Source organism: Quercus robur, chromosome 5, assembly GCF_932294415.1.
Source record: "Quercus robur chromosome 5, dhQueRobu3.1, whole genome shotgun sequence".
Lineage (NCBI taxonomy): Eukaryota > Viridiplantae > Streptophyta > Magnoliopsida > Fagales > Fagaceae > Quercus > Quercus robur.
Genome location: NC_065538.1, coordinates 57,368,847 through 57,381,507, shown reverse-complemented (window position 1 = coordinate 57,381,507; position 12,661 = coordinate 57,368,847). Strand labels below are relative to the sequence as shown.

The following is a 12,661-nucleotide window of genomic DNA, read 5'->3' as shown; positions in this document are numbered from 1 at the left end:
TGCCAAAGAGTAGGACTGCATACAATCCACCCCTCCATTGGTGAGATCAACATACAGAATCAGCCAATTAAACCATTAATTTATTAAATGTGTGGCCTTAACTCCATCAGTAATGGATATATGAGTGAGGGGCATATTGTATTTAATACCTATATAATCTTTTGGCAGTTGGCACCAAAATGATATGGTAAGAATGATTAAAAATGCAAGAATTTGCTTACCTCTGCATCACTTTGCAGCAAATTACTCCACCTTTGGGACATTTAATCAAACTGCCTCTATTTGGCCTAAAAACTTCATACACTCTATCCATCCATTATGCTAATTGCCCCTTCTGCTTTCCAATGATTATAAAAAGAACATGCGTAATGTTGCCCAATGTTCAAACAGAGACTGCAATACCAGAAGTTAAGAAGCTAAGGATGTGTCTTTAGCAGGTAGAGAAATAGAAAAAATTTCAAAGACATAGAAAATGAAAAGAAAAATGATATTATCCTCAAGTCTTAATTGGTATTCAAGTGAGATGTAAAACCTTAATTAGTATTTTTAATTGATTAACAGATAAAAATTCAATCCAATCTACCTTAAAATTTGTGCATGTCCAAAAAATTAGACTCATTCAATCAATCTTGTGTTGTTCTGACTTTAAAAAGTCAGTCTTCACACCAACATTTGAGGAAGCAAACAAATATTCCCCCCAAAAACAAAAAAGTTAACCACAAATACCTTTATAGTAAGCTGATTCCCTGTAGAGTTAGTTGCCTGGTCATGTCCTCCCTTCAAAATTCAACCAAATTTTCTACGATTCTGCAATTATTAAGAAGCAACCATATATGTCATTTCATCAATACAAGCTTAGATACAACGATATAAATAATTAGAATAAAAGAACAAATGAAAAATTTTACAATTATCCCTTTTTGTTCTCCTTAATAATTTGAAGAAATCATGCATCTAATAAAAGTTTTGAGGAAAAAAAAAGATGATTAGCAATGAGTCCAAGTTTGTGCTTGCCTTAATTTCAGGGCCATATAGTTTTGAACAGGGTCCAAATTTTTAGCCAGGTTTGCCCTTCCCTTAATTTGTTCTGCGTGAGAAGTCAAATGATTGGGAAGTTCTTCAAAATATCAAAACCTCAAAAAGCAAACTGAAGAAGAACCAAAAAAATTGGTTTTCAGTTCAGCATATAAAGCAAGATACTTTAAATAGTTAAAACTTAATTTGTAATTTATGATTTTATATTCTATTGACAGATAAAAATTCAATTCAAACTATCTTTGAATTAGTGCATGTATGAACAGATTAGGCTCATTCTCTTGTTCTTTCTTTTACTTTAAAGCCAGTATACACACAAACATGTGAGGAGTATTTTGGTTTAATCATTCTCATGAAAAGCATTTAGTAGATATATGTTGGAAACTTTCATACCCAAAAAAAAAAATTAAATAAATAACTACCAAAATACCAGTTTAGTAAGCTAATTCCCGGTCAAGTCCTCCCTTCAAAGTTCTAAGAAATTTGCTATGATTCTGCAATTATGAACAAGCAACCATATATGTCATTTCATTAACACAAGTTTAGATGAAAAGAAATAAATCATTAGAATAAAAGAACAAATGATAGAACAATTATCCTTTTTAATTCTCTTAATAATTTGAATAAATCATGCATCTTATTAAAGGTTTGACGGCAACAAATGATTACCACCGAGTTCTTGCAGAAGGATACAACAATGTAAATAACTCATGCAAGCCACTAACTTTTGCATAAGGATCCAATAGAATCCGAGAAAAATCATAGTCACAATGCCTATACATTACTGCATAAATGAACAGAGGATGCAGAAATTGAGTGATGACAGATTCTGCATCTTTTGAGCCAAAAAGATGAAACTCGTAATTACAAGGCCGTGTCTCAATTATAACTAGTAACCTTTCTGTGCCATAATGAATTTGTATAAACAGTTTTCATAATAGGAAAAAGCTGCTAATTATCACACTATTTAATAACCTTTAATTGGATTAATATATTGAAAATTCCACAATTGTATTATATATTTTATTTGTTCTTACTATGGACACCTATTTTTGTATTAATAGGATTTTTTTTATTGTCTATTCCATGAACTTATGTTTTATGTATACTTTTAAATGAGATAATAATTAAAGTATAATAATTTTTATATTTAAAACACATAAAAAAAAAAGTAATTAAGAAATTTACTTATTATGTGGTTGTCATGACATCAATCACAATTATTATGATGTCATTTTTTTTTTTGGAGAAGAATTATCATGTCAATTTGTAAGCATGTTGTAATAAAATTGATATAAAAAAAATTGTTTCTTTCATTCAAAAATTAATTTATTTAGTTGTTGATATGAAATCAATCAATAGTATTTAATACATTAGTTTCTTTATTCTTTTTCTTTTTCTTTTTTTATGTTCCTAAATTACCCTTTAATCTCATGTTTGATAGTAAGTTTATCAAAGCCCTTCATTGTATTGTGGTATTTGTAACTAAGCATTATTCTGTGTGTGATCTTCTTCTAAAAAATAAAAATAAATAAAAAAATTGCGTGTGTTCAAAACTGTAACCTTAAAAATAAAATCCTAAGTCTAAAAAGCTTTGTGTTCATATTGGCCTCTTTTGGTTTAGTCTTTCATCTTTTACTGAATTCTCATTGTACAAATTGGCTTTAGTTGCTCTAACTCATACCTATATATTTAAGCATATTGTGTGTTCAATTTTGAAACTAACTGCTTATCATTCTTCTTCAGTATGGCTGCTGCAAATGCTGGACGCATTGACTATACACAGCCTGGACCCATTGACGACTCAGTGTTGTCACAGCAGCCGACGCATCGGTCCGAAGCTATTTGGAATGGGCGGGTAAAACACTCAACTAAATATTTACTTGTGCACATGCATTTAATCCATACAATGTACACGTATTTGCATATACTATATTAATCCATGATTTTGTTATGTGCAGGATCCAGGGTCCATTACCTGCCGTAGTCGTAGTTCAAAGTTCTCCAAGCAACCTCCAATGGTGGACGACCGAGTGAGGAACATCATCACCACAGTTGGTTTGGAGGGACTCTTGTGGGTCCCGGGTAGAGAGATTGACAATGGCCTGATAACGGCCTTAGTGGAGCGATGGCGGCCCGAGACTCATACCTTTCACATGCCACATGGTGAGGTGACCATCACATTGCAGGATGTGGAGGTTCTTCTCGGGCTTCCTGTTGATGGTGACGCTATAACAGGGAGCACACAAAAAACTTAGGTGGATGTGTGCCGGGACTTCCTTGGCTTTCGACCTGTAACTCAAAACAACCATAAGCAACTTGATGGGCAGAGGATTCTCATCAACCGCCTTTTGGAGGAAGTTGCTAACCCATTGCCGCCTGATGCTGAAGAGGATCAGCTGCATAAGTACGCACGATGCTACATCCTAACACTATTGGGAGACACAATATTCATGGACAAATCCGGCGATAGGGTGCATCTAATGTGGGTGCAGCAGTTGGAAGACCTTCACAACCCACGGAGGTACAGTTGGGGAAGTGCTTGCCTTGCATGGTTGTATCGAGAGCTATGCAGGGCAAGCGAGGACACTAGTCAGATTGGTGGGTGCTTGCTGTTGCTCCAGTACTGGGCATGGGCCAGGTTCCCCTATTTGTGCCCGACAGTTGAGCGAGGCCCGCCAGTGGGTGCTTATGGTCCTCCAGTACGTGGTCCACTATCCCTGAAGTAAGTCTCTATCTCATACTGCTATAACATACTGTTATGTGATCATTACCAACTCCACAATCATGTAACTTGATTTTATTTATTGATTTTAAAGGCTTCTAGCAATTTTTTATGTCAACATAACAACATTTTAAACCGAGGTTCAATGTAGTTGATTATGTTAATCTACTATAATTTTGTGACTCTCAATATAGCTGATTTGTGCTTTGTCTTTTAAAAGGGCCGTTTCTTATTCCAGTGATATTATTAATTAGTTTAATATCTTTAAGATTATCTCAGTAATTATATGTGATTACATTATCTTAGTTTTAACAGACTCATAAGTTTTATATTGATATTGATATTATTAATTAGTTTAATATCTTAGTTTTAACATCCAATTAACATTAATTGCTACATTTCAGCTTTTAGTATTATATTGATATTTAATATATGTGATTACATTATAGTTTTAAGATTATCTCAGTACTTATTGATCAATTCTTTTTGATTGTAGGTGGTTGTGGGTCCCAAACAAGAAAAATAGGCCCACCCACATCTTCAGGGACAGGTATCGCGAGCAACTAGCTTCCATGTTGCCAGACCAGGTATGAAAATGCCTTATTTTACGCTTTTACGAATGTCCATATAGGTTTCGTGAACTTTGAAATATAAACATTGTTCCCTAATGTGTTGTGTACTTCTTTTTTGGTTATTGTAGGTGGTGTGGCAGCCATATGAAACTCATTTTGACGACCTCCCACCGTGGTGTGTTGCAGGGAGGGCCGTATGGACGGCAACGGTGCCGCTTGTATGTTTCCACCTAGTAGAGAAACATACACCGGATCGTGTTGTTCGTCAATTCGGGATGATCCAAGAAATTCCCCGCGCTGTTAACACTGACAGAGTGCTTCATGGCATTGATTTGAGGGGGAAGATCGGTGTTAATTGGATGCAGAAACATGCTGTGCATATCCTTGAGTGGGGTAATCGCTTTTATCGGCGTTGTGAAGTAGTGCTTGGTGATATGCCTCCAGAGCACGAGTACCACGACTGGTTCAAAAGGGTGACTCGGAGGTTCATCGATAGGCCTAGTGCTGTAGTGACTCTGCTGGTAACTTCTCAATATCTTCTACATGTTACCGTGTTTCTTACCATGAAACCACTGTTTAGAGAGCATGATGTTTGTTACTACATTTTTTGCTTAGCACTTCATCTCCTTTTAATTTGCAATTATTAGTAGCAGAACCAACATTTATTTTATTATCAATTGGCATTGTTGATTTCGTATTGCAGGTCTAATATGTGTGGTTTTTCCATGTGCAGATTGAAGGATACGTCCGTTTGTTGAGGCGTCATCCAGTGGGTACGGAGGACCACAACGACATTACTGATGTGCTGACGGCAGTGCAGGCGATGACACGTGTCCAACCTCCTATCCCTGAGGCCCCGATTGAGGAGGCAGCTATGCCTACCGGCCCAAGCACGAGCACAGCTCCGGCCAGATGTCAATCTCGCCCGCCTGTTGCTACCCCCTAGCTTGTCCCTACCCCCGATCCCTCTGCATCCACCCCACATGCATCCGCCAGCCCCACCATACCTTCATCCACCCCACATCCATCCCCTACCGTCACCATCCCTTCACCCAACCCACATCCATCCCCTACCGTCACCATCCCTTTACCTAGCCCACATCCAGCCCCTACGCCCACCATCCCTTTACCTAGCCCACATCCAGCCCCTACGCCCACCATCCCTTCACCCACCCCCCATCCATCTCCTTGCCCCACCATCCCTCCACCCACCCCACTTCCTTGTTCTGGGTCTGACGTCCGTCCACCCACCCCACAGTCATTTCTTCAGCTGTCACCCATTCCATCCTTTGACCTGGGTACCCCACCTGACATGCAACAGGAGCCACCCTCCCATAGTTCGTTTAGTACCCCTTCTTCAGCCATTGACCCACCCCATGTTCAGGCTGAGCAGGCGGTTGGGTTACCTACAACGGCTGAAAGTCGGCCTAAACGCATATCAAAGGCACCTCCGTGTGGGACAGGAGGGCACAAACATGGACACAATGTTGGGCCCGAGGCATCTGACGAAGGACATGCAAGACCTCCTCCTCATTATACGAGACGGTGTAAGATTCAAAAAAGGTATCTGAAAGCTTAATGTGAAACAACACACTTTATTCCATTATTATTTCTCTTTTCACATTTCAATAAGATTATTTTTGTTTTCAATATGGTTTGAACGTACATTATTAGAACTAGGTGAATGCCTCAAATAAGGACATTAGCTGGAGTAAGATATTCCAACAAGGATATGGTTCTTAAATGTGACAATGGAGGTAACCCAACATGTGTTGGTTGTTAAATGCTTTTGTTGCAATTTTATTCCTTGCATAATTTGTTATTTTAATCTAGATATATTTTTATGATACCACAGTCTATTAATAGAACTTCTATTAATTTGACAGGTGATTGGTGTACCTGTTACACTGAATGGAGATCTGAAGAACCAGTTCGTGGAGACCAATGTTGGTTTTGATACAATATGTAAGGTATTAGTCATACTGGCCGGAGAGCATGCTGTGGTGCACGGATCCACGGCGGTGGCTGCTTCCCTTGACCTCTACACCTATGTATGTTTCTCTTCGATTTCCCACTCCCTCTGGTACACACACTCTCTCTGTGTCTCTCTTTTTGTTGCTATTTATTTGCTGTGGTTGTTTTGTTTTTAATGTTTGTGATGTGGGGTTGTGCTGAATTGGCACAAAGATGGGAGATTTGGGCCTGAGTTGAATTCGGTATTGGTTGAAATGGTGATTACAGGATACCCTTTTGAGCTTTTGTGGTTTTGTGATGTGTGCGCTGCATTATGTTGCTGTGATTGTTTACTTTGGGTTTAATTTCTTGATTGGAATATACCCTTTTGAGCATTTGTGCTTTTTATGTGTGTGTGTTACTGTGCTTAGGATTTGTGGTTTTGGGGTTTGGGTTAAATTGGGTTTTGTTAAACTGCTTTGTTTGTGGAAAGTGCTCATTGATGTCTGTTCCAAGTTCCAACCTATACAACTTTCTCAGCTTATCAACAAATTCTACAATTTTTTTTTTTTTTTTTATATAAAAAATAAAAGCAAGAAAGATTTTTTCTTTAAAAAAAAAAGTCTTCACCAATCAAACGCTGAGAGACAGATTTGATGAATATGGGCTGTTTTACTTTTATTTATTTTTATTTTGGAAGTTGGTCAAAGTGAGTTTATTGTAGTTATGGTTGTGTTAATTTTTTCAATGCTGTAATATTCACAAGTTCTGTTTTCTATCAATGGTCTTCCTGGATAAATCTTTATATTATACTAAAAGGTTTTATTCAAGTTAAATAGGAGACTTACATTCCTGTTTGGGTACACATAAAATGAGCCTTATATGGTTTGTCCCGACCTCAAGTTTTGCATCTGATCCATAATTTTCTGCACAAAATAATTCTTTGCATAGTTCTGTAAAAACCATATCTGAAAATCAGTGCTTGCTCTCAGCAGTTCTTCTCCTTCTTAGATATTTTCCCCAATGACTAATTTTCAGCCGCTAGAAAAATCACACATGCCTTACACTTCCATTCTGGAAGTACGTGTTTGAGATATTAGGAATGACTTATGAGTGAGTTATGAAAAGTCCCTGTGGCAATGTGTCAGGTGTAAGGTGAATTGTGCTGGTGGCACTTGTTTTGCCAAGCTTACTTGTGTAGTTTTCAGTGTCTTGTTTGTGTGTAAGGTCTCGGTGTGCTTCTGAGCTGTCATATTTTGAGGAAGGTGTTCTTGTATGTTATTGTGAATTGCTAACTGGGTACTTTTGACTTTATAGTAAATAGTGCATTTTGTCTTTTGGCATTCTTCACAGTCTTACACAACAAATCATATTGTCCAGTCTTGATATGGTGAATTGTAGGAGATGAAATTGTTTGGTTACATTTTAAACGAGAAGAAGTAATAAAAATAGATTTTGTATTGCATTGTTGCATGGTGTTGGGTGTTGTTATAATTAACCTAGTTATTGGTATTTTGCTGTGCATGAATTTGTTTTGGCTCAAAATTTGCAATGCCTACCTTCCCTTTGGCCTTTTTTTTCTTCTTAAATTTGGCGTGGCTAGTCAAAGATTTGGTTGAATCTGAAAACTATACTTTAAGAAAAATTGATGACAAAATTTCAATGGTTTTTTGTCCCTTGCCAAAATATTAGAAAATTTGGTTGAATTTTCATACAAAAGGATGCATCTTCTTGTACATATCTTCATGCTATTCGATGCAAGCAGCTACCTTGAATTCTGTTTCGCCTAATGTTTTATTTCTTTTCCAAACTATATGATAATGCTGTTTGCATGTTTTGTTTATTAATCATAAGATGGGGGGAGTTGGTGAATATTCAAGGAACTATTGTCTATGTGAATATCTTTGCCTGTCATAAGGAAGCTGATCCATGCAGGCACCAAATATGAGAATTTTTCATTTACTGTTTCCATCTGGAAACCAATGTTCTTTCTACTACTATTTCCTACTAGTGTGTTTCTATGTCTTTGAGGATGGTTGAAGCAATGGTAGCTTGTGGTTTTATTATTTGCTTCACTCATTGCTCCCTTTCTTCTTTCTTGCCAGAGTTCGGGTTATGAAGTTTACATATTAGAAGCTACATATAAGGACCCTACGGTAAGTTTGTGTTACTTGACAGTTACTAGTTTGGTTTATCACCATTTTAAATTATCCTTCATTCATTGCATACTATTGTCATTCAATGTTTGGTTCTATTATGTCCAGTGCAAGAATTTCAGTTTCTTATTCTTGCCAGTCAAATTTCCTGTTCAAATTGGTATACATTTTATTAGGTGGCATCCTGCATGTAAAGTCTGTTTAAATGATGCTCTAGCGCAAGAATGGTCTAGTGGTTCAATTGTGTTGCTTGCTTTTTCCTGGTCATGGTAAAAGGTGTCTTTTTTGGGGTCCCAATGATGGCATTTAGTAATTCTCTGTATGAAGTAGAAAAACTTATCTCAAATAGACTGATTCTATTTGTATTTATTTGTTTTCGGATTTTAGGGCTGTGCAGCTAGGAATGTGCATGGTTTTACCCAAGATGATGTTGAAAAGATGGCCAGGCAATGGGAGGAAGCTCCATCTTTGTACTTGCAACTTGATGTCAAGGTTTGTTGTAATAATGGTCTCAGTTTTTGTTTTGGTGTGGGTAAAAATATTTCATGGAATTCAGATGAACTTAACTAGTTTGGTCATTTTTAATAGAAGAAAATGTTGTATTCTGTTAGTGCACTAACTGAAGAAGTTTGAAGATTTTTAAGAAACAATTTGTGGTTGCTTTGCTACTTGGATGTTGATGCTGTATTTTTGCTGTCTTGACAGACATTATTCCATGGGGATGACCTGAAAGAAAGTGGAATTCAAGAGGAAACTGAGTATTACTTACCTTCTTTTATTCTTTATTAAAAATATAATTTTTTTAGCATATATTCTGGTGTGAAATGCTTGAATAGCTAAAACATGCCCATCAATTCTACCAAATGTAAATGAATTTATTTTTCATTAGTTTTGTCAGTTATTATATTTTCAAGTGAAACACCATACAAGGCACGATTCTCATTATAATACACACATTCACTGAGCTTTGGTTCTCCCCACCCCACCTCTCTCCCTTTCTATTTCTATACTTGTTGCAGGCTGATGGAGGTATATTATTGTCAAATTCTATGAGAGATATATTAGAGATGGGTGGCCAATTATGACTTTCACTTTTATATTGGGATATTTTCCAATGAGCTATAGCTCAAGTGGCACTTCCTCCTTTCATAATTATGGGATTGAGGGTGCGGTTGTTGGTTCAAGAACCACAGGTTGCATGTGCAACTTAACAATAAAGAAGCCTTGAGGCCCTCAAACCATGTACCATGGACTTTTAAAATTATAATGGCCTTTAGGGCTGTTATAGTCATCTCAATCCGGACCAATCAAAATTAGTTTCCATACCACTCAAGATTTGTCAGTATGAATTTAAAGCTTTCTTCACTTTTATTTATACAGAATAGTTGGTGCTTATATTTAGTGCAATCTTTCTGACAGATCATTTGTTTTGCTGTATAATTTATAGGAATAGTTTAGCCTTTTAAGGAAAAAAATTGTAAAATCTACTCTGTTTGTGTATCTATATATGAGCTATAGCCTCTCATTGTTTGGTGTTGTGCTTCTTATTAATTAATTTCCTATGGGATAGGGAACTTTTTAGTCAGTGTTTTAATTGCTTTGATCTAAGATTCATTTTACATGTAATTCTGGTAGGTAGAAACGGACATGGAAGATGAGGATGTTGATGGAAATTTATCTGGACTGCAAGAAAGAATGCCTGAGAATAACATAGTACCTCCTCTAGGAGAAGATACACCTGATGGTATGCATCAATCCTTGGCTTTATACCTAACATAATATTGATTTTATCTGATATGGCTTGACTCAGGGGTTGTATGTATCTCTATTTGTGTGTTTTCCATAGTATTACTGCCTCTGCATTTATATGCATTTAGCAAGTATACTTTTGTATCTTTAACGCCACTCTTTGCTTTACACTTAGAATCCTTATAATAGATTCTTTAAAAGTGTGTCTATTTCTTATGTGCCTTTTTCCTTTATAATGTTTGAGCTTGTGTTAAGGCTGGTTTGGATCGATCCGGTTAGTAACTGATATCATTTTACACAAATGTTCCATAATTTTTCTTTCTTCACTTGTTTTCCCTAAAAAAATTTGCTTTTGTTAATATATCTCTAACCACATTTGACATAAGAAGAAATCAAGGAATGTGGATGTGGAAGATCTACAATTAAAATTGAAAAGGATAAAAAGAAAAAGAAAAATATAAAATCAAGACACTCATTGAAAACAAGGATTGTGTCATACCAGTTGGAGTTAGCATTGTCTATATTGATTATTCTTTTCTTCACCTCCCCTTTTCCTTTTATTTTTAATGTTTAAGCTTGGTTAAGGCTGGGTCAGCTGGGTAAATGATGAACTTTATACATCTAGGTATGATTTGATCTCTAATGAGTGTGCTTGTTCATTATTCTGTACTATCAAATTTAAATTCTAATTCCTTCTCAAAAAAAAAAAAAAAAAAAAAAAAAAATCTAATTGTTTGTTGTTTACTTTTTAGAATGTCCCCTTGGCAAGTACCAAATTTTTGTCTAGAATAAATATTTAATACTAATGTTGCAAAATCCTTCTCCACATTGTACAAATACAGAAGTCATTGCTTAATTCATTGTTCCTAAATCCATTAACAACTGACTGTGATAATCTTGTATTTTTAATGTGCTTGAGTATTTTAATCTTTAGATTCTTCAAAGGATGGGAATAGATGGGACTCTGAAGGAGACCATCTGACGGAAGAAGTGAAAGAATTAGGTAGGAGTAAATGGTCAGATGATTTAGATGAAGAAGATACTGAAAGAACTGAACGTGTGAAAGGTAATGTAAATGCTCTTTCTGGATTGATTCAAGCATATGGCAAGGGTGCAAAATCTGTACGTTGGGCTGACAAGGTTTTTGTTTTTAGTTAGTGCTATTATTTGTTAACACTTTAGATTACATACGAATGTTCATGTATTTCGCCTGATCATAATTTTAAACTGATTCTCACTATTTTTAATATGCGCATGTTGGTATCTGGTGCATTTGTTATGTGTTTGAGAGAATTGAGAAACAGACATGGAAAACTTCAAATTTCTTTGACATTGTATTGTAACACAATTCGGCTCTCATAAGTGAGTTGTATATTGTTTTGGGTGAGTTAGTTAAGTAATATGCTAGTAGGTTTCAATAGTCAGTGGGGATATATGTTAGTTATTTACACTTGAATGACTGTCATCTAAACTACAAACAACAATTGGACATATCTATGCCTATAAAATTACATCGTGAAATTATAAATTAATTACAACATGGGTGCCGAATCAGACACATGGTGTCTCCTATCTGATAGATTTATGACAAACAGATTTCCAGAAGCATCCAAATCAATGACTGCAGTGTCACCAGGCCGGTAATCTCCATCAAGGATTGCTTCACTCAAGATATATATCATGGTATATGTATCAAGATTGCTGCCACCCAAAATGTTTAGGATTTAAATTTATACTAGTGTTTAACCCGCGCAATGCGCGGGATCTTTTAAAATCTCATAAGTAGAAGAAAATACAGGTAATTGCTTTAAATATATATTATACATTGTTAAGACTTAGTCATTACAACTCTATTTTTGATGGTATTTACGAAGGATCCTGACAAATTACATTGAAATAAACAAACATGTTTTTCACTGTATAACTAACCCTCCTAAAAAAATAAGAGATCAAAATGATAACCTGTGTATAGCTATAAAAATGGTTTCATTAGAAGTAATAAAGTTGTAAGAATTAGATATCATTATATTTCTTTTAAAAAAAAAAAAGGAAGAGAGGAAAAGAAACGGAAAGAAAAATTTAGATTGTTAGATTTATATATCTAAACCATGGCATACTATTTCAGAAAACAACGTGTTTTAACTTATCATATTTCTTAGGTAAAACTCCATAGTGTTCCATTAAGCAACTGAGAAGAAAAAATAGCCACAATTGACATTATAAGGAAAATTTTTATGTATTCAAGCAGATATATAACTGATCCAAACAGCCACAATACAATTATATACACTATATTGACTTGGTTGAAAAATTAAAATAACTAAAAAAATAGAGATGCAGTAGCTGAACACACATAACTTTTTACTTTACAACAACAGAACAATAGGGGAAAATCTATTTATTTTATTAAAGCAAATCCTGTTGTCTACATTCTTCATTCAACTTATACACTTTGAAATCAACCATTTTGA

At 35.5% G+C, this 12,661-nt stretch overlaps 1 protein-coding gene and 1 long non-coding RNA gene across 2 annotated transcripts; one reads left to right on the top strand and one right to left on the bottom strand.

Annotated features, from left to right (window-relative positions):
• Positions 1 to 225: 225 nt before the first annotated feature.
• Positions 226 to 1,532, bottom strand: LOC126729121 (uncharacterized). Its single transcript, XR_007656514.1, has 3 exons — positions 1,458 to 1,532; positions 727 to 807; positions 226 to 393 (listed from the first exon to the last, which is right to left on the bottom strand). It is a non-coding gene; the product is annotated as an uncharacterized LOC126729121 (long non-coding RNA).
• Positions 1,533 to 6,176: 4,644 nt separating this feature from the next.
• LOC126726437 (uncharacterized) lies at positions 6,177 to 11,956 on the top strand. The gene is made up of 5 exons (XM_050431701.1): positions 6,177 to 6,383; positions 8,391 to 8,441; positions 8,829 to 8,933; positions 10,077 to 10,185; positions 11,125 to 11,956. Exons 3-5 carry the CDS (start codon positions 8,880 to 8,882, stop codon positions 11,346 to 11,348), a joined length of 387 nt encoding a protein of 128 aa, XP_050287658.1. The 5' UTR covers positions 6,177 to 6,383; positions 8,391 to 8,441; positions 8,829 to 8,879; the 3' UTR covers positions 11,349 to 11,956.
• The last annotated feature ends 705 nt before the right edge of the window (positions 11,957 to 12,661 follow it).